The 23116-nt window shown below is 38.6% G+C and overlaps 1 protein-coding gene across 1 annotated transcript; it reads left to right on the top strand.

The window, feature by feature from the left end:
• Positions 1 to 1703: 1703 nt before the first annotated feature.
• LOC122068746 (methionine S-methyltransferase) lies at positions 1704 to 19288 on the top strand. The gene is made up of 11 exons (XM_042632629.1): positions 1704 to 2311; positions 3359 to 3552; positions 3845 to 4051; positions 4235 to 4330; positions 7570 to 7758; positions 7966 to 8154; positions 8251 to 8487; positions 11533 to 11667; positions 12474 to 12794; positions 13066 to 13245; positions 16821 to 19288. The coding sequence occupies exons 1-11, from the start codon at positions 2071 to 2073 to the stop codon at positions 17904 to 17906; spliced, it is 3075 nt and encodes a 1024-aa protein (XP_042488563.1). The 5' UTR covers positions 1704 to 2070; the 3' UTR covers positions 17907 to 19288.
• The last annotated feature ends 3828 nt before the right edge of the window (positions 19289 to 23116 follow it).

The following is a 23116-nucleotide window of genomic DNA, read 5'->3' as shown; positions in this document are numbered from 1 at the left end:
GGATGGTCTTCCAAATTTCATATCTGTAATCAATTATATGTAATCAAGTTTGGTAATATGGTTTGGTCTGGACTCAAGTATGCTATTTTTTATTTTTTCCTTTGGTAATATGGTTTATGTGATGAACTCATGTTGGTTGCTTTTTTTCCATGTTTTTCTTCACAAACCAAGGGGATGGAGGGAGGAACCGACCCAGGTGAGGGATGGAAGAACAAAATCAATAAAGGGAGGGAAGAACATAACATGGGAAGAAAAAAATCAGGTATAGAAAGAGAAGTCCAGGAAAAAGAAGCAAGAACAGGAGAAAATGGAAAAGAAAGTAAGAGAAGAGGGAGGGGGGACTCGCTGGTCTTACCCTGAGAAGCCAAGACCGAGCTGAGAGAGAACTGAGACGCTGGGAAGCAGGGAGGGAGGTTTCCTTCTAATGCTCAATTGAAGGCAGGGAGGGTTACTCTTGTCCTTCCCCTATTATTGACACGGGGATGGGTTGAAAATGACATTTGATAGGTTACTCTAACTGTGTTAACAATTCAGGGTATGATTGTAACTTTAAACTTCATAGGGGATGAAAGCATAATAAATGAAACATTCAGTGGAAGGGGTGAAGTTTCCTCTAACCAATTTAGAGGTAAATCATCCGCATTGGCAAGGGCTGGCTAGGGAAGGCCAGTTTCATGTCGATATGAAGGAATCCAGATCATGTTCACGTACGAGAATAATCTTGCATATCTTTAGTCCGTAGATTTGAAATCCATTAAATAAAGAAAAAAAGTGGATTTCAAATCCACGAACTAGAGACATACAAAAACAATCTTGTACATGAACCTGATCTGATATTGCTATGGAGGTGGTTTGTCTTTCATTATCATCTCTTTTCATTAGCAATAATAGGGTGACTAGAGTTGGATACCAATGGGGTTGGTAGTCTAGTGGTGTAAATGCCCTCAACCTTGCTTTTAAGAGTAAATTCTTTACCCAAAAAAAAAGAAAAAAATTATAAGAATAAATTTTGAGGAGAGAAAGACTCCAAGATCTCTACTCACATGTCAAATTTCAGCTTAAATGAAATTCAACAATTGACCAAGTAACGAGATAAATCATTACAAATTTTAGGACTACTGAGTGAGTGCATGACTGGATGTATAGTCATACATAAAAAGATATATGATTCAATTTAAGTTCAATATTAAAAATTACTACATTATTATTTCACATGACAAAACTAGCTTTGCCACTCCAGGAAGGTACTTGGACTTGTCTAAAAGAGAAAAAAGAAAAAGAAAAAAAATATAAAATGAATGAGCTGTTTTGATGGAATCTATATCCAAACATGGTTGTTCGGTGCCTAAAATTGCCACGTAGTAAATCAAGGGCTGAAATTTTTTGAACAAGTAATAAATGAAAATTTAAAATGTTCGACATAATTGGACATACCCGGGTATATGCTAATGGATGAAATCATAATTGATTAATTGAGACTAAAATTTAATACGTGACAGAATGCATTTACTCATTTATCAATTTTGTCTTGAGTTTTTTGCCACAAAAAACCTATTACCTTATTAAGGGTATATTGGTGCACCCTCCGTTCCCATCCGATGTCTGTGTACACAAAATCTCTTCCTTTTTATTTATTTATTTATTTATTTATTTTTGTTTGACTTTCTTCCCGTCTTCCACAGTTCTCGCGCATCGGAGATTGGAATGCGGAGTGGGACCCACAATACCTACCGCGTAAAGTCCCGGGAATGGGAGCATCACAGATTCACACAGTGACAGTGTGTGGTGTAATCGTGTTGGGAACTTGGGTAGTTCGTTAGCTTTTGCAACCTAACTAATTAAAGGAAGCAAGTCAGTGAGGAAGGAGCTTTTCTCTCTGCCATTGACACCCCTTTAATTTGACTTACTTTCCCCATTTATTTACTTGTGTAATGTAGCCTTAATTAAGGGAGAAAGTTTTCCTTCAAAACCACCACACCACCCATCGAGTTCGAGGGTTGTTGTTTTTTTGCTCTATTTTGAGATTCGAGTCTTGAGTAATATACTCGTCAAGGAAGAAGAAGAAGAAGAATGGGGTCATCATCGTGTGGAGCAATGGATGACTTCTTCAAGCAGTGTGAACAATCTGGAGACGCAGCTTACGCGGCCTTAAAATCTCTGCTGGAGAAGCTCGAAGATCCGTCCACCAGAACTGAAGCTCGGATCTTCCTTTCCAATCTACAGAAGCGCTTTGAAAATGAGGCGGCTTCCGAACAATGCTTCCACGCCTTCCATTTCCGTATCCACGACATTCTTCTTGGTGGTTACCAAGGTATCCTTACTTACTAATATCGTTGTTTCTTTATTTAATTCTGATTCCTTTCTAACGATCTTCTTCTCTTTCTCTCTCATACGATCTCTCCTCCGTCTGATTAATTCTACAGAAATTGCAACTCGGTGTGCCTTTGTAATTAGTTGGATATTCATTTTCATTTTTCGCTGATCGTTCTCTGCGTCTACTTCTTGCCTGTTGCTGTACATTGATGTTTGAGTCCTTCCTATTGGGTCATTATGCATTGGAGTTGATAAAAAAGAAGATGAAACCACTGGTGCTGCCTGTGGCAAGTTATAATGTCAGCTAAAATGAAGAGATACGTTCGAAATAATTCTATTGGCACAAGACTAGTGTGTTAATTTTTTAACAAACTTTCTTCTCTCAGCTGGCCACGCCGTCCTTTGAACCCCATCAGAGATACTGTTTCTGAGATCATAGAAGTTGTTCTCTTCAAAATTTCAGTTCCTACGGTGATGTAGAATACCTGATGTAGAATGCCTACTGCTAGTCCTGTGCTTATTTCATATTTTGTTCTTTTTCTTTTCTGTCCCCCTCCCCTCCCCTCAAAATTTATTCAGTTCTTATGAGAGTCCATGGGCATTCTTCCAATATTGATTTCATTTGTAATGTACTCTATTTCTGTTTCCAATATATTTACAAAAACCAGAACAAAACTAGTGAGGAAAAGGTAAAAGATTACACATCTAAATCGGATGATTAAACCTGTTTATGCAGAAATGCTTGTTAAATAAAAGATGAAAAGCACATACGGGTTTCCGAGAGGTGCCTATTTGTATGAGAGATGGTTTTGCTACTTCTAAACCTTATAGTTGGATGCATGATTCATCTGGTCTTGGAATCTTATGAGAATTTTAGAACTTATTAGCTCTGTAAGCCCCAGGTCGAAATGAAAAACTATCATCCAAACCTTTTTGTGGTGTCCACAACTTGATTGAGCCTTGTGTATTTTTGGTGATTCTGCCATTTTCGTTCGTTTGATGTTACCGTATTGGCTGCTTTGAGACGCTTCTTTTCCATTTGCAGGTTACCAGAGGAGGAAGAAATTGACAATGATGGTGATTCCAAGTATTTTTGTCCCAGAGGACTGGTCCTTCACTTTTTATGAAGGACTGAATAGACATCCTAACTCTATATTCAAGGACAAGACAGTTGCCGAACTTGGTTGTGGAAATGGATGGATATCCATTGCACTGGCTGAGAATTGGTCTCCATTAAAGGTTTGTTGGTTTTCTCTGTTTTTATTTTCCTCTTTAGTTCTAATCCTCTTATCACTTTCAATGTATTTTCACAGCTTGAACATAAAATGGAGGGTTGAAATAAAAATAAAAGAGAAAGGGCTGTTGGATTTGTAATTTGGTGCATCTTATCTCCATTTTAAATTCATATTAAATGCGTTCAATTGTCGAGGCTTATTGGGTCCCTTTTAAAAGTTAAAAGGAAACCGAAATATTTGTTATTGATATGGCAATTATATGAGTTCATTAAGAGGTATGTGCATGACTTTTACAGGTATATGGCCTTGATATAAACCCAAGAGCCGTAAAAGTTGCAAAAATAAATCTGTACTTAAATGCTTTGGATGAGAATGGACAGCCTATTTATGACGGAGAAAAGAAAACTTTGCTTGACAGAGTGGAGTTTCATGAATCTGATCTGCTTTCTTACTGTAGAGATCATAAAATAGAACTGGAACGAATTGTTGGTTGCATACCTCAGGTATGGTCCCAACTCTTAATGCTTTCCTCGAGATGCTTCATCAGGGAAACTGGTATTTATGTTTTAAGACTTTAAGTGCATAACAACTTAAGGGCCTAAACTTTTCTAAGTGTCACATGACAACTAATAAGGGTTGTCCATTCAAGAAATATTCCCACTGATTGTTTTCTTTTCCTCCTCCAGATTCTTAATCCGAATCCAGAGGCTATGTCAAAGATGATTACAGAAAATGCAAGCGAGGAATTCTTATATTCATTAAGTAACTATTGTGCACTTCAGGTTAGAAGAGGTTCTTCTCATTTTTATATTATCTAATATCTGCATCTTGGTTAAATGTTTCCTTGGATCCAGATTTAATATAGACTTCCTCCTCTTTTTTTTTTTGAAGAGTTTTCTGTTGTTCCTTTCCAACCAAATTTCCTTAATAATGGCATGTGGTAGCATCCTACAAAGAATGTGCCCCCGTTCTTGCAAGGGGTGCCTGGATGCCTTGACAACTCTGAATCTTGGTTTTTGCTAAGTATCACTTCTAAAATGGAAAATTGATGTAGATTTGGATCCTCTTGAATATTTTGTGATCTATAATGTATAATTATGTTTGTTACTCAATATGTATTATTAATAGTTGTTAGGGATATGCCCACACTCCTATAGTTGGTTTTGATGATAACAAACATATGAAAGTATGTCACAATTTTCCTTTAAGTATTGTTTTGTAGAGACTTCATATCAAAGATCGAATTTGGTGAATGAAACGAAGAAATGAAGATTGAAGTCATCAAATGAAGAGTATCAACAAGTTGGAATCAATGCTTGAAGAATATATCATAAGAATTTAAGCTTCAAGATGTCAAGACATGAAGCTTAAAGACATGGAATTGCAAACAGGAAGAAAAGAAGATAAAGTGCTAAAGAGTGGAAGGTTCAAGTGAAGAAGAAGACCACTAGGATAGATTGGTCATTTTTAATGTAATTTGTAACTTCCACATATATATATATATATATGTACTCACCACATGCATGTGCATTGCATCACACTAGAATGACCATAAAGCATACCTTGACCAAGTATGGAAAGTCTCTCTAAGTGGTGAGGAACATATTAGGAAAAATATGTTCTAGTGAAATTCTGTGAAAACCACATTAACCTGACTTAAGGGTATTTTGGATAATCTTAGAGTCGGTATCAGGAGATGAAACCTTCATACAAGTTGTAGAAAATCGAGTCACGATTTCAACGCAACTGATTTTAGGTCATTCCGAGATCGGACCGAAAAGTTATGGTCAAAACACTGACGACTGGTCAGTATGACAGCATTCTGTCAAAACAGAGTATGTCATATTGGCGGTCGACCGGCTGGAAGCCCCGGTCGAACGGAGCTGTCCGAGACCATATCCGGTCGACCGGTAAAAAGTCCCGGTCGACCGGTGACTGCCTGGAAGTGCCCCAACGGCTATATTTTGCCTCAACGGCTCTTGGCGGTAGACCGGCTACCAATGGCGGTCGACCGGTGGACTCAGAATATGACCGTTTAAGTGAGATTTACTACCTAAAATGTTCACTTAAGCTCACCTATAAATACCTCTAATACTACTCATTAATTAATAATAAATCCCAACTTTAGAGAAGCATTATTTGAGCATTAGAAGTGAGAATTGGTCTACACCATCTCTTGAGTTCAAGTTCTTCATTTTACATTCAAGAGGAACTCAAGACCATCTACAAGTCTTCATCTACATCTTGGCATTTACATTACAAGCATAAAGAAGACTTCAAAAGGTGCATTCATTCTATCATCATTGCATATTTCATTTGCACTACACCGGAGGTAATTCTCTTTTATTCCACTTCTTCATTTTCTATTTTACATTGAGTCTAGACTGTACTTAGGCTTGTGTAAGGACCCTCTCATCCTTAAGAGATTGTGAGGATCCTCTTATCCTTAAAAGAGTGTAAGGTGCCTCTCTACCTTAAAGGAGATTGTAAGGTGTATCTCTACCTGTAAAGGAGATTGTAAAGGTGCCTCTCTGCCTGTAAAGGAGATTTGTAAGGATACTCTTATCCGTGAAAAGGATTGTAAAGGTTTTCTTCCCTACCTATTGTACTGAAAGGGAGAACTAGTGGAATACCTTACAAGAGGATTCTTGTAGGGAGTGGACTAGACTCAGATTGAGTCGAACCACTATAAATCTTGTGTTGTGTGATTATGCCTATTTTATTTATTCCGTATCGTTTTTAACTTACAATCACACTTGGGACCTATACATCGAAAAGAGTTAATTTCCACTAGTATAACCTATTCACCCCCTAGGTTATTTCAATAGTTACATATTACTTCTGGTTGTCTAATATGTTAATAGTAGAGTAGTGGTATGATTAATGTGGATATACATAATGAATATTACTTAATACTTAGTAGTATGTTTTTACTTATATTTTGCTTGCTTGGTTCAGATCTTTAGAATTACTTTAAGCCAGTATCCTAATACGCAAATAGGTTGTACCTTTTCAAATATTTTTCCTAATTGCTTCTTTTTACTTAGTAGTAAGTTTGATATTTCTCTTGCCAATGAAGATTTGACTCACATTGATGCCGTGAAGAGAGAGATAACCTGATATTGGTTATTTATGGTGTGCAATGCTTAAAACACTTCTTTTGCATGAATTTTAAGCATCTCCATGCGTATCACAGATTCAAAGTGTATCTCAAGTATTCTAGCGTCTCTTCAATATCTCTGTTAAAACTTTCTGATATGCTGGCTGATACTGATACTTGACACCTTGATAATTATGATTATCAGGTCTCTTTGTGCATTGAGGATTGATATTTTCAATGATGTTGCTTTTGATCCTTATCACTTGGTGAAGAATTGAGAGTTATTAATAATTTCCTTATCCCCCTTGGATATTGATGATCCTCTCAACTGTTTTGAGTTCCCTCAAAACTCAATTTTTGATAGTGTTCAATGACTGTTAAGCTATGAGGGGTCGGTTATAATTAGGGCTGGATCAGGCCATGCTGTCTTGGCATAGTTCTGCCCTTTCTTTTGGGGGGGGGGGGTTAACCCTGCCACATCCGAGTTGAGGGCATTATTTTATACTTGAGATTGGATCTTGGAGATTATGGGGGTACTGGACAGTACTGGTGATTGCAACCATATTATTGGAGAGGGCTAGACCATGAAGGTTCTAGCTTTGGCATCTTGTATGAATATCTCATTTGTATGTGTGCTTGGGTTTTCTGGTGATACCCTAGATGTGTTTTCCCCATATATTGTTTTGCACGGAGACTATTTATTCTGGAGTTTATCCTATTATGTAGTAGATTTATGTAGTTGTCTGGTTTATCCTTTCTTTTGATTGCTTTTTACTGCAATAATACAGTTAATTATTAGGAATAAAAATAATCATAGGAAAAAAAGGGACAGAACAGTTTTGACGCTCTGTTACTTTCTCACTTCTAGTCATTAGTAGGCAGATTAAACAATATTGTTAATCTATTATTTCTTCTTTTCAGGGTTTTGTTGAGGACCAATTTGGATTAGGTCTAATAGCTAGAGCTGTTGAGGAAGGAATATCTGTCATCAAACCTCTGGGGATCATGATCTTTAATATGGGAGGGCGTCCAGGACAAGGTGTGTGTAAACGCCTGTTTGAACGTCGTGGTTTCCGTGTCACAAAGCTTTGGCAGACCAAAGTTATTCAGGTGGGTAACTTCAGTTGTCTTCACATTAGTGATTAACAAGGAAAAAAGAAAAATCTTTGTGAATTTTTTTTCCCTCATTTTATGAATCATTTATTAGCAAGTTTCGTGAATAGAAGATCCTTCTTAGTCTGCATAAGTGGTTTGCTTCTTTAAAATCAAATCATTCTTCGGGCAATCAACAGCCTAGTAAAGCTTGTTTTGTTGTAGGCTTCTGATACAGATATTTCGGCCTTGGTTGAAATTGAGAAGAATAGCCCTCATCGTTTTGAGTTCTTTATGGGGCTTGGTGGTGATCAACCTATCTGTGCTCGAACAGCCTGGGCCTATGGGAAGGCTGGTGGCTGTATCTCACATGCTTTATCAGTCTATAGTTGTCAACTTCGTCAACCAAACCATGTATGCACTTTGTCTGATTTATAATTTGACAGCAGACCTATATTTCACTTGATGGTGAAGAAAGTCAAGTGACTGACAATGGAAATAAACTAACAGGTGAAGGTAATATTTGATTTTATCAACAATGGGTTCCAAGAGGTCAGCAATCCATTGGATTTGACTTTTGATGATGATTCCGTTGCCGATGAGAAGATTCCGTTCCTAGCTTATCTTGCCAGTGTGTTGAAAGAAAGCTCATTTCTCCCATATGAACCTCCAGCTGGAAGCACCAGATTACGTAATCTTATTGCCGGGTTTATGAAAACATACCATCATATTCCACTTAATACTGACGTAAGGGAATTCTCTCAATCTCTCTCACTCATACACAGACACACACTTACTTCCTTTCTTTAAACAGCTCACTCTTTTCATGTGTGCATGTATGCTTTTGTTTACTTCATAAGTAAATGGTGCTTTTTATACCTTTTTTTTCTATGTTTTACATCAATAGCTGGCAATCTTGGGGAAACTTAACAAACTTTTCCTGACCCACCTCAAACTGTATTCTTTATTCCTGGAGTGGATTGTCTTGGTATCAGCTTGAAGGTTCCATATCTGGATTCCATTACTATTTAAAGGACTGACTCTCCAAAGTAATGTAAGTCTGGATCACAAAGGACCTAGCCCCAGGCAGGATCTTAAACGTGACCAATAAATCTCAGATTCAAGTAACAAATCACAGCAACCAATCAATACCAAATCTGATATGGCTGAATATAGGTTAAAATCTCAGAATTCCAGAATAGACTTTAAGGTGCTCCGATGGCAGAACTTGTAACATCAAATGAAATCGACTGATATGTAAAACAGAAAATAGGGACGAAGGGGAATATGGACTGCTGTAAAATCGCAGGACAGAATAACGGTTGTTGGAAGTTGAATAAAAATGAACAAAAAGAAAAAAAAGACACAAAGAAGAAGAGAAGGGAATAGAGGACTATCTCAGTCTAGGGTCTCTCACCCACAGCCTCTCACCTCACTGCATCTCAAAGCCTAACATGGTTTCAAAACCAGAACTCTTTTTTTTTTTTTTTGGCTGAAAGCAAAGCTTCATTCATCTTTAAAAATCATGGGGGACTCCAAGAGAGTCTATTACATTATATAGGCAACAATGCTTGCCTCACAAGAAAGGAATAAAAATAGAAACTTACAAGAAAGGAAACACACTGAAAAAGAAAACAAAGAAACTTAGTTGCTTGTCCTTGGACTAAGTCAAGACAAACAAACTTATTTCAAAAAAGGAAATAAACTTATAAGGAAACAAATAAAAATCTTCTAGAGGAATCCCCAATCAGTTCTTGTGTAGCTTTCTGTCCAGGGCAATTGAAGACAAAGAAATCTCTAGAATACTCCAATCGATACCTTGCTATGTTGGGGTTTGAGAGACCCAAAAACTCCCAGCCCGAGATGGCCCAGCTCTCACTGGTTGGCTCTATGGTCCTGTGGGCTGGTCCAGTAATTGGTGTGATGGACCACCCCTTTGATTCTTCCAGCTGGTATAGTGCTTGCCAAAGAATCTATCTACATAACAATTTGGGTTGGGGAGACCCAAAAAACTCCCAGTTCTCATTGGTTGGCTCTATGGCCCTGTGGCTGGTCCACTAATTGGTGTGATTGACCACCCTTTGATTCTTCAGGCTGGTATAGTGCTTTCCAAAGAATCTATCTACATCACAAAACCACTTCTGCTGTAATGTCTTGCTCATGGTCTTGCCCCACAGGTTTTTTAGGCCATCAAACCCTTTTGCTAGTTCTCCAAACTTTGACTCTATTTGATTGCCAATGAATGTTTACAGGACATGAGAGCTTTGAGTAGAAAAGAAATCAACTGCAAGTTGACTGGCCTGAGGCTTTATCCATAAGTTAGCAGATGTGGAGGGTACTGCTACTGCATATATATATGTATATATATTTTTTTTCTGAATGTAACACTATTCTGTCATTATAAATGGATCCCAAAAAGATATTCCTAGCTTGAATGAGCCTTAGACAATCCAACCCATTTATTGTTTTCTGTTCACCATAGTTGTAGACAGGCATCTTAGCAATTGCTTTCTGTTCACCATAGTTGATTGCATTGCTAAGATAACTATCTACAACTATGGTTAATAGAAACCTAGATTTAAGTCAATACTAAGTTGCGCAGAAAATAGGAAGTATGGGTACTAACCTGGAGCAGACAAAGAGACCAGTCACACACACATGCACAATGGCACAACGTAAGACTCAAAATTTTTATTCCAAAGATCTATAAATTCGTGTAGGATTATTACCCAATTTATAAAGACCAAATAAACTGACTTTAGGAATCCTAAACCAAATAAATAGCTATCCCTTCAAGTTACCTAAACAAAACTAACTCAAATTGACCAAATACAGAAATACTTGCTATAGAAGACTTCAGACAACATAAACTACTGACTAATAATAAAACATAAAGTACTTAATTAAAAAGGACATCAATTCTAAAGTTAGTTCTTGAACTTCATAAACAAGTTCTTAACTTACTTGTTTGTTTAATGTTGGCATGCAAGAGAATTTAAAATCGCACAAGAGAGCTGGTCATTGGTTTTTTAAAGCTCTTGTGTATCTAGGAGTGAACAATTTAGTAGAGAATGTGTCTTAACATTGTTCAGCAAAAAAAAGGTGTCTTAACAGGAAACTAACCAAATTGTCTAGTTGATGTTCACTTGGTTACTTTCCTAATTCTTATTGAAGTGGGATTTGTTGAGATGCATTTGGTGTAAGTATGAAATGAGGCATTAAATAATATAAGACTCAGGAAGTGTTCAAAGTGATGTACATTTTATGAGTGACAGAAGTATCAGTTAAGTTATTTAGGATTCTGATGCTGAATAGAACGAACTAACTATCTTATGTTAATTTTTTTTGCTTAACATAAATATCACTCTCATCCATGTAATTAGTTCAGCGCTGGAGTTTGTAATGCTTGAAGAAAGCCATGCTATTGAGTAATCTTCATGTGGCTTTCTTTTCAACTTATAATGGTTACAAACATGAATTTGTGTATCGATGGGTTGCCGGTTGATTCTATAAGTAAGAACTTCAATCAAATTGAATAGTAAATTTTTACTGTATATTGAATATCGGTACTAGATGACCAGCTACATATGATGTCTTGACAGCTATATTTATAGGTTTCCGATGAAGAAAATCCAATGGCCTTACTGTATTATTTTCGAAATATCAATAAAGGTCTCTGACAAGTGTTCCTCTGCAAGAGATCAATGGCAACTTTATCTTACAGTTGAATGTTTATTATTACTTGTGAAGTAAGCTTTACTCTGTGCTAACTTTTCCTCATTGGTGCTCAAGAATGTTGTTGTATTTCCATCAAGGGCTGTGGCAATTGAGAATGCTCTTCGATTGTTCTCACCACGGCTTGTCATCGTTGATGAACATTTGACCAGACATCTACCGAAACTATGGTTAACCTCTCTAGCAATAGAGGTATGGTGTAGTTCTGATGCTTTGTTTTTATATACTCATCATTTATTTATGCTTTCATGCAATGTCCTTAGTTTAGAAGTGACCAAAGCTTTACTAATCTGTGCTGAGATTAACTTCTTTGATATTTTAGCATGCTAAAGTGCTAAGTTTAATTTCGATCGTTCCCAAATGTTCGAACTTCTTGTTTTGATAGGCAATGACCAAAAAAGATGGGGAAAATCAGTTATATAAATGAAGAAGCTAAGCAAGAAATGATAACTGAAATGTTAAACTTGCAGGGATAAACATAATAAGGTAAACATATAGTGCTTAAATAAAAATCAATTTTGCTTATTTTCTTAAAATTATTTTTATTCTTGACTTTGCACCATCTTACAATTTTTCCATGTCAGCAATATTCATATGTCATGTATTTGATTCTATTGTATGAATTCAATAAAATATGACTTTGACAATTGACACCTTTTTTAGTGGGTGGTGGATTGAGTAGCTCACATATTAAGTTCCACTGATCATTTTTTGGTTGCCAAATTTTTTTTTTTTTTTGGGAAAAAGAAGCCTAAAAGGCAGCATGGCCCCTGCACCAAGACACAGTGAGGGGCGAAATGACTGCCCTGCCCCTCATGAAATGCGGAAATCCCACCCCTGTTGATGCTTCTACTAGTGCTCCCATTGACCCCTGAGCTGGTGCAGGGGCCACAGTGCCTTCTAGAGGACCCTCTCCCACTTTTTTTATAGATAACTTTATGGTTTTGCTTATGGTGTTGGTGTAGTAGACAGCTAAAAGATCAACTCCCTTAGTGTAGGCTGGATGTGATGTTGAGCCTTCGGAGGCTGCTGTTACAGTTATTGAAGCCCCACGCCAGTCAGATCTGATGATAGAGTTGATAAAGAAGTTGAAACCACAGGTTGTGGTCACTGGGATGGCTCAATTTGAGGCAGTTACGAGTTCGGCTTTTGAGCACCTTTTAGATACCACAAGGGAGATTGGATCTCTTCTTTTCTTGGACATATCTGACCACTTTGAGCTTTCTAGCCTCCCTGGTTCGAATGGGGTACTGAAATATCTTGCAGGAAATATCCTGCCCTCACATGCAGCAATTATTTGTGGTCTAGTTAAAAATCAGGTAAATATGATTCAAGTGTTGGTGTGCATGTTTGTGGTGTTTGTATTTGTACATATTCCAGCATGAAGCTGTTAGAAAGTTTCATGATTCAGATGATTAAAAGTAAGCTGGGTCCTCCGCACCAAGTCAAGGTCCATGTGCCCAGTTGTTTTGTTTACTCACGAATCAAAAAACTATTTTCAGCTTCAGTGTTTTCTTTGTACTAAATCAAATTTTACTTTGCTATATTTGTGGAACTTTTATATTTATGGTGGAAGAAACATTTTTCCAGGTATATTCAGATCTGGAAGTAGCTTTTATCATTTCAGAAGAGGAGTCCATTTATAAGGCATTGTCGAAGACGGTGGAGTTGCTTGAAGGGCATACAGCTTTATTTAGCCAATATTACTATGGTTGTCTTTTCTATGAGCTTCTAGGCTTTAAGCTTGCTGATCGTCATCCACCTGCACAGGTTCATGAATATTTTCTACTTGATTTCTTTTTCCTTGACCAAACAAGAAGAATGAAATATAAGAGCTGCTGATTTATAAATAATTAACTTGTTCAACTAAGTTTCTTTTTGGATATGATTTATATTTCTATTTTTTGACGCATTTCAGTTTCTACAAATGTTTCTTATGATTTATGACCCTTATTTCTCATTAATATAAATTAAAATTCATAAACAGTTGAGGAGCTGTTTATGCATGGTGGCAATAAATGATTTATTTGTATTTATGCGCTAACCCTTCAATGAACACTTGTTCCAACGGCTCAAAATCAAGGGCATTATAGATATTTCATATTATTTTAGAACAAAGGTATCAAAACTAGCTTTCACTTTCTTCCCTCTTCATTGTTCACGGTATTTCTCAGCGGAAATAATTTCCGGCCAAAGATGTTAGGATGCTTGGAGGCAAGGCCAACTATCACGAAGGTTCAGGGACCACCATGGTAGTCACCCACTTGGAGAAAGAGTGACTCAGATTGCAACTATTTGGTTTAGTCTGAGATTCCCAGAGTTGCAGGCCACTTCAGGAAAGATTCAAGGCTTTCTTGGTCTCCCTCCATCTCCTCTACTTCTCTCTGGTCTGGCTTTTCAGGGGTTGGGGTATGGTGGAGTTCTTTCTCTCTCGGTTGCCTATTGTGGAACTGTATCGTCACTTCTCACCAATCTCTGTCTCAGACGCCTGACCCACAGGATAGAGATAGGGAGAGAAAGGGATAAATGAGTGAAGGATTGGGAAGATCACCAAAGACCTAGCCTTGTGGATAAATAATTACTGTTAAATTCTTGTGTGACGAGACAAAAGACACCTGTACCGGTTCTCTATGTTTTTTAATTCGGTATTGGTTTTGACATCTTTAAGCTGCTTAGGGTGTGACAGTATATGCCCATGTTCCTTTCCGCTCTTATTGTTTTCTAGTTGAAGAACATCTTCTCTACTGCAAACTTCGAAGACTTTTAGGGCAGTAGGTACCCTCTCTCTCTCTCTCTGGCGTTTGTAGACCTGCTCTGCGTAGTCGATGATGCGGTGAGTTGAGCTCTCATAGAGGGAACACGGCTTCAAATTTGGTCCGTATAAAAATGAGGGACATAGGGGCATTGAAGCTTGCTCAAACTTCTTCATTTTGTTCTGCAGTTCAATCAGTAGTGGGGTCTCCATCAAAGCTCGAAAAATGATTTTTCTTTCCAGTTTCCAGGGTCAAGGAAATTTTGGTTGTCGTGGTGGTGGCCATTGTGGAGGATTGGGTGCAGCTGCTGCCCGAGACTGAGAGGGAGGAGTGGGGAGGGACCCCTGACCATGGCCCATCCTGTGTTTGCAAAAGGAATCTGACCCTAAAGCTTCACAAATCTTCCATGTATTTAATCGTAAATTCTTTCAAGATCCGGTTCTAACAGTTGATGACTCGCGCCTAATCAATTCAAGATTACAGAATTTATTCTGCACATAGGCATACCATACCTATTTCTCATTCTATAATCCATTATATTCAGTAGTAACCAAACTATTTCGTTTCTATCCCATAAAATTGTTGTCATACATAGATTAGAAATATAAATGAAAAACATACCAATGAGAGCCTAGATTTGCCCTGTTTCATTTTCAAAGAAATTATTGAGTCAATGCTCAACTCTGGTCCCTTTTTATTTTCTTTGCTATGTTAAATTATATGAAAGAGGAGGCAGAAGGTGTCCACTTCCAAAAGAGAAAAAAAAACCAGGTCTGCTGTACTGTACATACTACGGACCCAGTTACTTGCATCTATCCAGACAACTAATCCATTTGTATCTATATAGCTCATACAGTCCAAGAAAAATTCTTTGCAATTACTTGTCCAAAAAGAAATGAACTCCTTAGCCAATGAGGTGCTCAACTAAGGTGCTGAGATGTCAGATGTGGACAATGATGCAGGAAAAGGAGATCACGTCTCCAACAACAACAACAACAACAACAACCATAACCTTATCCCAACTGAATGGGGTCGGCTACATGGATCCAATATGAAACAGAAAAAGAAATAAGGCAAACAAGGTAATAAAAGATTGTAAGAAAAGATAAAAATCATTAGTAAAAGTAGAACAACTTCCCAGGAACAACCTCTATAGGTGATCAGCTACGCGGGTCTTTGTTCTCCATAGAGGTCTATAAGCGGTCATATTAAAATTCGACCTTACCATATGCATATATTTTCTTACCACTTCGCCAATAGTTATTTTAGGTCTGCCCCTACCTCTGCTAGGACCCTCAATATGTATCTGGTTGCTTCTCCTGACTGGGGCATCCATAGGCCTCCATTGAACGTAACCATACCACCTCAACTGGGTCTCGCGGAGCTTGTCCTGGATTGGGGCGACCCTTACCTTTTTTCTAGTACAGTCATTCCTTATTCTATCTCTCCTAGTCTTGCTGCACATCCCACATAATATCCTCATCTTAGCTGCCCCCAGTTTATTCAAATTACTCTTCTTGACTGTCCAACACTCCTCCCTATAAGTCATAGCTAATCATATTGCAGTTCTGAAGAATTTTCCCCTGAGTTTAACCGGCATACGTTTGTCACAAAGCGCTCCCGACGCACTTCTCCACTTCATCCATCCCACATTTAATTCTGTGGGACACATCATCCTTTGTATCTCTTTTGCTGAAAATGTTGGATATTGGATATTTCTGACCTATTAGTAACATGAAAGGTCTCGACTCTCCATGTTTGCTTCTTCGAATCTAGGCATCTCTCCATGGTGAGTTTCTTACAATGAAGATTTTCTATAATATACCGTTCTTGTCTACATATTTATAGATCTGACGCTCTGGGAAGAAATAGACTAAGGTAATAGTAAATTGGAAGCACAGGAACTGTATTCTTGGCAGTACCCTTAAAATTTCAAGTTCAAGTACTGATTATATTGCACTGTTATGGTTATGGCGGGTCCTGTTAGTATGTTCAAGTATCCAAGTGTCGTAACTGCTTGAATTGACAGATATACAGTTTCTGAGTCAACTGTTTTGTACAAAATTGCACTTAAATTGAAAGACAAAAGTGAACAGAGGAAATTATTCTAGTAGATGATTATTTTATCAACATTCATTGACTAGATTTTGTAAGTGAAAGTATACTGTGTATGCCATAACTTTGCTTGTGTCAATTGGGAATGGAATGGAAGCTGTAGACAATAGTAAATGGGTTGACTCATAATCAATATCAAACTCGAGAGAGTAACATCATCTAACATGAGTAAAATGCTACAGAATAAGAAAAGGAAACTAGCTAGCATCTCCTTTACATTGTACCTTCCTGTTCCCCCCCCCCCCCAACCCCCCCAATTTGATTTTTGGTCTTTGTCAGGGTTTAATTGTGTTAAAGATGCAAAAGAAACCTGAATTGCAATATCCCTTTGTCGCATATACTGTCTTTTTGAGAAGTTCCTGCATGTCATTGGGACTTGGGACCTGCTTCTGAATTACAAACTCCAGAATGTAAATTCTTGTAAAAGTTTATTTAGTTGTCTTTTCCATTAAAACTGAGATCATGTTACTCTTGCAGAGGGAATGTGAGAAGGCAAGAACTGTTGAGATGATAGGGTTCACTAGTTCTGCCATCTCTGCTCTTAATACTGGTGAGCTATCTGTTAGTGGGTTACAGAACTCTTCAGTAATTCACATGGATGTAGATCAGAGCTTCCTCCAGATACCTGCACCTATAAAAGCTGCCATCTTTGAGAGCTTTGCAAGACAGAAATTGGCTGAGTCAGAAATCGATGTGAATATTGGCATCCGACAGTTTATCAAGAACAACTATGGATTCCCAACTGACGGGTGTATAGAAGTTATATATGGAGATTCCCCTCTAGCTCTTTTCAATAAGATGGTACTTTGCTGCATACTGGAAGGTGGAAACTTGTGCTTTCCTGCTGGCTCAAATGGCAATTATGTTTCTGCTGCCAAGTTTGTGAATGCAAACGTTCTGGATATCCCAACCCAGTCTGAAGTAGGATTTAAGCTCACAGAGAAGGTACTAACAAGCTTCCTTGGAACGGTGAAGAATCCTTGGGTTTATCTTTCAGGTCCAACAGTCAATCCAACAGGCTCTCTTTACAGCAATGAAGAGATGAGAGGAATATTATCTGTATGTGCCAAATTTGGGGCAAGAGTGTTGATTGATGCTTCTTTCTCGGGATTGGAATTCCTCACTGAGGGTTGGGACATGTGGAATTTATGGGATAGTTTGTCGAAATTGAATTCCCGATGCAACCCATCTTTTTGTGTTTCATTGCTTGGTGGACTATCTTTTGAGATGCTGACTGGTGGCCTTACATTTGGGTTTCTGGTTCTAAATCAGCCTCATTTGATTGATGCATTCTATTCCTTCCCAGGATTAAGCAAGCCTCACAGCACCGTCAAGTATGCTATAAAAAAGTTGCTAGGTCTTAGAGAGCAGAAAGCTGAGAATCTGTTGGAGGCTGTTGCGGGGCAGAAAAAGATTCTGAGTTGTAGATTTAACCGCTTGAATGAGGTAATTTGTTTGCGTTTTCAGATATCAGAACCTTTAGGCTTTTTGATATTTTTTATTTCAAATTATGGTATTATATTCAGGTTGAAAAAGTTTGAAACTTCGATAATTATTGATTAGCTTCCAGATTAACTGATCACTTGGTTGGCTACTTTTGTAAAGAAAGCATGGACCTGCAACCTTGAGCTTAAAAGGGACACCTCCATTGGGTTATGTAACAATGACATGGAGATTTGTCTTGGCATCCTACATGGAAACTGGATGTATTACAATGACATGGACATGTGTCTTGAAGTTCTACATAGCAAGCTAAACTTGACATGCAGATTACTTTTTATATGCAAATATAATTATGCCTTTCCCTATGGATAATCGCCTAAATGTACATGCATAGTTTACCTGTAGAATTACATTATATGTTCTTACATGCACAGTACCAGTAGAAGTACATTATATGCTCTTGCATGCACAGTTTACATGCATAAACTTGTAAATTGTCACATACCTACCTGCATGGATACATAAGTGTGTACCAAAATGTCTATTTATGTAATGCCTGCATTCAGTTGCCAACTGCACATGGTGTAACAGAAGCTTCTGATTGGAAAAGGAGAAAGAATAAAATAAAAAATAAATAAATAAAAAAAGAGAAGAAGAAAGAGGACAAACTTTTATGAGCTTCACCGGTGAAACCTCTTAGGTTTACAGCTGGAGGTCAGCAAGACTAATGGGAATGTTGGAGACACTAAAAAACCGGCTTATGTTTCATGTCTCATCTGGAATTGAGACTTAAAATTTAGGTCGCCTTCAGATTTTTGTTGGTAGGAAGTGTTTTAAAAGTATCAGAAGGAAAATGAGTCATAGTTCATTCCACATATATGCTGGCTAGATCTCTACAAATATGATAGTTCTCCAACGTTGGGACTTCGTATGGTCTTGGATCAATTTTTAGTACCTGTCCACCACCTACCCCTCTATTTCCCCCTTTCCACTCCTTCACACAGAGCTTGTAGGTGGTTCTTCACAATGGTGGTGGGAGGACCGGTGGGGTTTTGTGGACCTCTCCTCGTGAAAAGAGTGGTGTGGGTCCAATGGTTTCTAGTGACTAAGAATCGCCACCTAGATTAGGTTCTAGGACTCATTGCTAATTGAAATTGGAATGACTTCATCCGAACTGTCTAACCACAGGTTAGGGTTCGTGTCAGGTTGCGGTCCGAGAAAGGGGTTAGGCACCTCAGTTCACCCGGTAAAACCGGATTTTAACCCTAGGTAATTACACATTATTGAATGGACTGGCTAGGTTTGTACACACATATGCATCAATATCACATACACATTGAAAGGAAAGCATAGCCAAAAAATGTAAAAGGAAAGGGGTAAAATCCACATACCCATATCCAGCTGCTCTCCACGGTTAGTATACTGAATGTAAAACAAACATGCTGATATGACATGTGATGCAGATTCTTCACCAAACTAGGCTTGTTTTATTAGGAATAAGCTTAGGGTTGGGTTGTATACGTGTTGGGCCTTCAGTCCATGTGGTTTGGAGTATATTGGGCTACTTTTATGGGTCTAAACTAGGGGTTCTAAGGTTGCATACGGGATTCAGTGATTTGTTTCCTTTTTCTTTAGTTTCCTTTTTAGATGGGGTTATTTAGTTTCTAATTTCAGTACCTAAATTAGTTTCTAATTTCAAGTCATTTTTAGTTTCTAATTTCTGTCTAGACTAGTTTCTATTTTCATTAGATTCTAATTTCCAATTTTTAGTAACTTCTTGTAATCAATTTTTAGTAACTCAGATTTAGTAACTCTGAGTTACTATTACTTGTAAACCCTCCCCATCATTATTATAAATAAAGGAGAGCTCTCATCATAGAGAGACGATTTTGACAATTAAAAAAAAGAAAAGCTTCATGCTGCTGCCGCTGGGTTTTCTCCATGGCTAAACCTTTGTGTTTGATCAAGGGTTAGGGATTGGTGTGTGATCCGATTGACACTCTACGGCGAGAAGTCCGGGTGGGTCTTTTTTTTTTTTCTGGTTTCTCTTATTGGATTCTCTTCTCCAGCAATACAGCTACAGAAATTCTAAAACACTGAGATCGATGGACTGCTGATTATTTATTGCTTTTTTTGCTGATTTATTATTGCTGGTAAATTGGGTTCTTGGTTATTCTTTGGTTTACAAGATCCTGTTGTTTGGGTCTAGTTTGGCTTGTCAAACCTATCCCTACATCAAGTGGTATAAGAGCATGGCTGAGAACAACACCCCCACTTTAGCTTCTATTATGGAGTTGATACAGAATATGAGAGTTGAACTAAAGGCTGAATTGAAGGCTGAATTGGATGCCAGGTTGTTGAATGAAGAGACCCCACCACAACAGCCTATTGGTAGTTCACGTACAACACCCGAAGTGGACACTCCAATAAATGTGGTTGCTCAGTTGACTAACAGGAGAGCAAACCCTAATCTGAGAGCACCACAGAGGGTTCCGGTAGCACAACCTACTTTTGAAGAGCATGTAAGAGGATATTTTGAGACTGAGCGTCCCGTGCAACCACGGTATTCTGGAGATTCACAGAAGGTCAAGCTCGATCCGAAGGAGTTTGATGGGAGATATGACCCCCAATTGTTCTATGATTGGGTAGTGGCACTAGACGACTATTTTGACTATTATGAGTTACATGAGGAACGGAAGATGAAACTAGCTCGTGCTAAGCTAGTTGGGGGCTGCTCGTGAGTGGTGGAGGACCTATGAGCTAGAGTTAGAAGACCGTGGTAGAGAACCTACTAGTTGGGAGGAGATGAAGCTTGAGTTATCAGATAAATACTTGCCACGCAACTTCAGAGCTCGCATACAAGACCAGCTGAACTCTCTTCGTCAAGGGTCTATGACTGTTGCCGAGTACATGAACAAGTTTGACGCACTTTATTCTCGTACAGGCATAAAGGAGAATGAAAGGCAACTGTTATCTCGGTTTCGACTGGGATTGCGAGCTAAAATCAACAGGAGTATCGGAGTTGTTGAAGTGCATTCAATGAGGGATTGTTTTGACAAGGCCCTACGAGCAGAGGAGCTTCTAGCACAGCCAGTTAGAAGGTTTGGTTTCCAAGCTGGGGAGGTAAAGAAGAATTTTCCAGCCACTAAACCTAGTAGCTCAGCACCTCCAAAATCCACTTTTCCTCCATGAGTTGATCATAAAGGAAAAGACCCATGACAGGTAGTATTAAGGTACAGTGTTTCCATTGTCAAGAGATAGGACATTTTGCTAAATCTTGTCCGCATAAGCAGAGGGTTAATGCAGTAGCTGAGGTTGAAGATTCCAATGAGGAGGATGAGTCAGCTCTTTATCCCAACCCATTAGATGATGATGATGATGGTGGATATGACTATGATATGGAAAACACTAATGAGGATGATACCCATGGAATAAATATTGTTACTCGCATATTGGTGGCTGAAACTAAAGGAGAGGATTGGCGACGTAACTGCATATTCTACAGCAGTATGAAGTCAGGTGAGCATACTTGTCAGATTATCATTGATAGTGGCAGTTGTGTCAACGTTGTGTCTGAAGCCTTTGTGAAGAAAGCAACCTTGAAAACTGACCCACATCCTCAGCCTTATAAGGTATCCTTGTTGAATGGTAATACCTTAGAGGTGAATAAGAGGTGCTCGGTTCCTTTGAAACTTTACCGATATGAAGAGAAAGTTTGGTGTGATGTGATCCCAATGAAACTCACAGATGTATTGCTTGGTCATCCCTGGATGTATGACAATGATGCCATGGTTGGAGGGAAGAAGAATCTATGTACTTTCATGTGGAAGGGTGTTCCTACAACTTTCTATCCGGTAAATGTGCCGGCTGAAATATGGCGGAAGAGATCATTAAGGTCAAATCAGAAGGGCATTGACAATGAGAAGAAGGTATTAGCTCTGCCCACAAAGGAGTTGCTAACTATTTCCCATAAACAGTTCTTATGCACAAGTCATGAGACTGGAATGGTTATGGCACTTGTTACTAGGGAAGTCACCCCCCAACCTGAGGTAACGTATAGTGCACCTATCAGAGAGCTCCTGTCTGATTTTTCTGACTTAGTCCCTGATGATCTCCTAGATGAGTTGCCTCCCATGAGAGACATACAACATGCAATTGACTTCGTACCTGGTTCGGTTTTATCCAACCTTCCTGCTTACAGACTTAGTCCTACTGAGTATGCCGAGCTGAAACGGCAAGTGGATGGGTTACTACAGAAGGGCTTCATTGAGGAGAGCTTAAGTCCTTGTGCCGTACCAGTTTTACTCACGCCAAAGAAGGATGGTTCTTGGCGTATGTGTGTGGACAGCCGTGCTATCAACAAGATAACAGTCAAGTATAGGTTTCCTATACCACGACTAGATGATATGTTAGATATGTTGTTCGGGGCAAAGGTCTTTTCCAAGTTAGATCTGAGGAGTGGCTATCATCAGATTCGCATCCGTTCTGGGGATGAGTGGAAGACCGCCTTTAAGACCAAGGATGGCTTATATGAGTGGAAAGTCATGCCGTTCGGTCTGACAAATGCACCTAGTATTTTTATGAGGGTGATGACACAGGTCCTTCGTTCCTTCATTGGTCGCTTTTTGGTTGTTTATTTTGATGACATTCTAGTATACAGTAAGAACCAAGAAGAGCATAAGGATCACTTGAGGCAAGTCTAGAGAGTACTCCGTGCCGAGAAGTTATACATTAATCTCAAGAAGTGTTCCTTCATGCTGCCCAAAGTTGTATTCCTTGGATTTATAGTGTCATCAAAGGGGGTTGAAGCTGATCCGGAGAAGATCAAGAGCATCACCGATTGGCCCACACCTAAGACTCTAACAGAAGTCCGTAGCTTCCATGGGTTGGCTTCCTTCTATAGGAGATTTATTCGGAACTTCAGTGCAGTAATGGCACCCATCACTGAATGTATGAAGTCGAGTAAAGGGAAGTTTGAATGGACAACTGCAGCGACCAAAGCCTTTGCTCTTGTGAAGAGGAAGATGACCGAGGCACCCATCCTACGCCTACCAGATTTTGACAAAGTATTTGAGGTAGCTACAGATGCTTCATATGTTGGGCTAGGAGGAGTGATAATGCAAGGAGGACACCCCATCGCTTTTTATAGCGAAAAATTGAATGAGGCCAAGAAGCACTATTCGACTTATGATCTGGAATTGTATGCAGTCGTCCAAGTGCTACACCATTGGAGGCACTACCTCATTGGTAAGGAGTTCATTTTGTACACTGATCATAAGGCCTTGAAGCACCTTCACTCACAATACAGTGGCTGATGCACTTAGCCGGAA

The sequence above is a fragment of the Macadamia integrifolia genome, unplaced genomic scaffold (assembly GCF_013358625.1).
Source record: "Macadamia integrifolia cultivar HAES 741 unplaced genomic scaffold, SCU_Mint_v3 scaffold456, whole genome shotgun sequence".
Taxonomy (NCBI): domain Eukaryota; kingdom Viridiplantae; phylum Streptophyta; class Magnoliopsida; order Proteales; family Proteaceae; genus Macadamia; species Macadamia integrifolia.
Note: the sequence above shows the minus strand (reverse complement) of the source record. Positions and strands in the feature narration are given on the sequence as shown.

Excerpts from the sequence above, each read along its gene's own strand:
- LOC122068746 (XM_042632629.1), top strand. The coding sequence starts at position 2,071 with ATGGGGTCATCATCGTGTGGAGCAATGGATGACTTCTTCAAGCAGTGT. Across the intron at positions 2,312-3,358 it reads TCTTCTTGGTGGTTACCAAG|GTTACCAGAGGAGGAAGAAA; the intron begins GTATCCTTACTT and ends TTCCATTTGCAG. Across the intron at positions 8,155-8,250 it reads AACTTCGTCAACCAAACCAT|GTGAAGGTAATATTTGATTT; the intron begins GTATGCACTTTG and ends ATAAACTAACAG.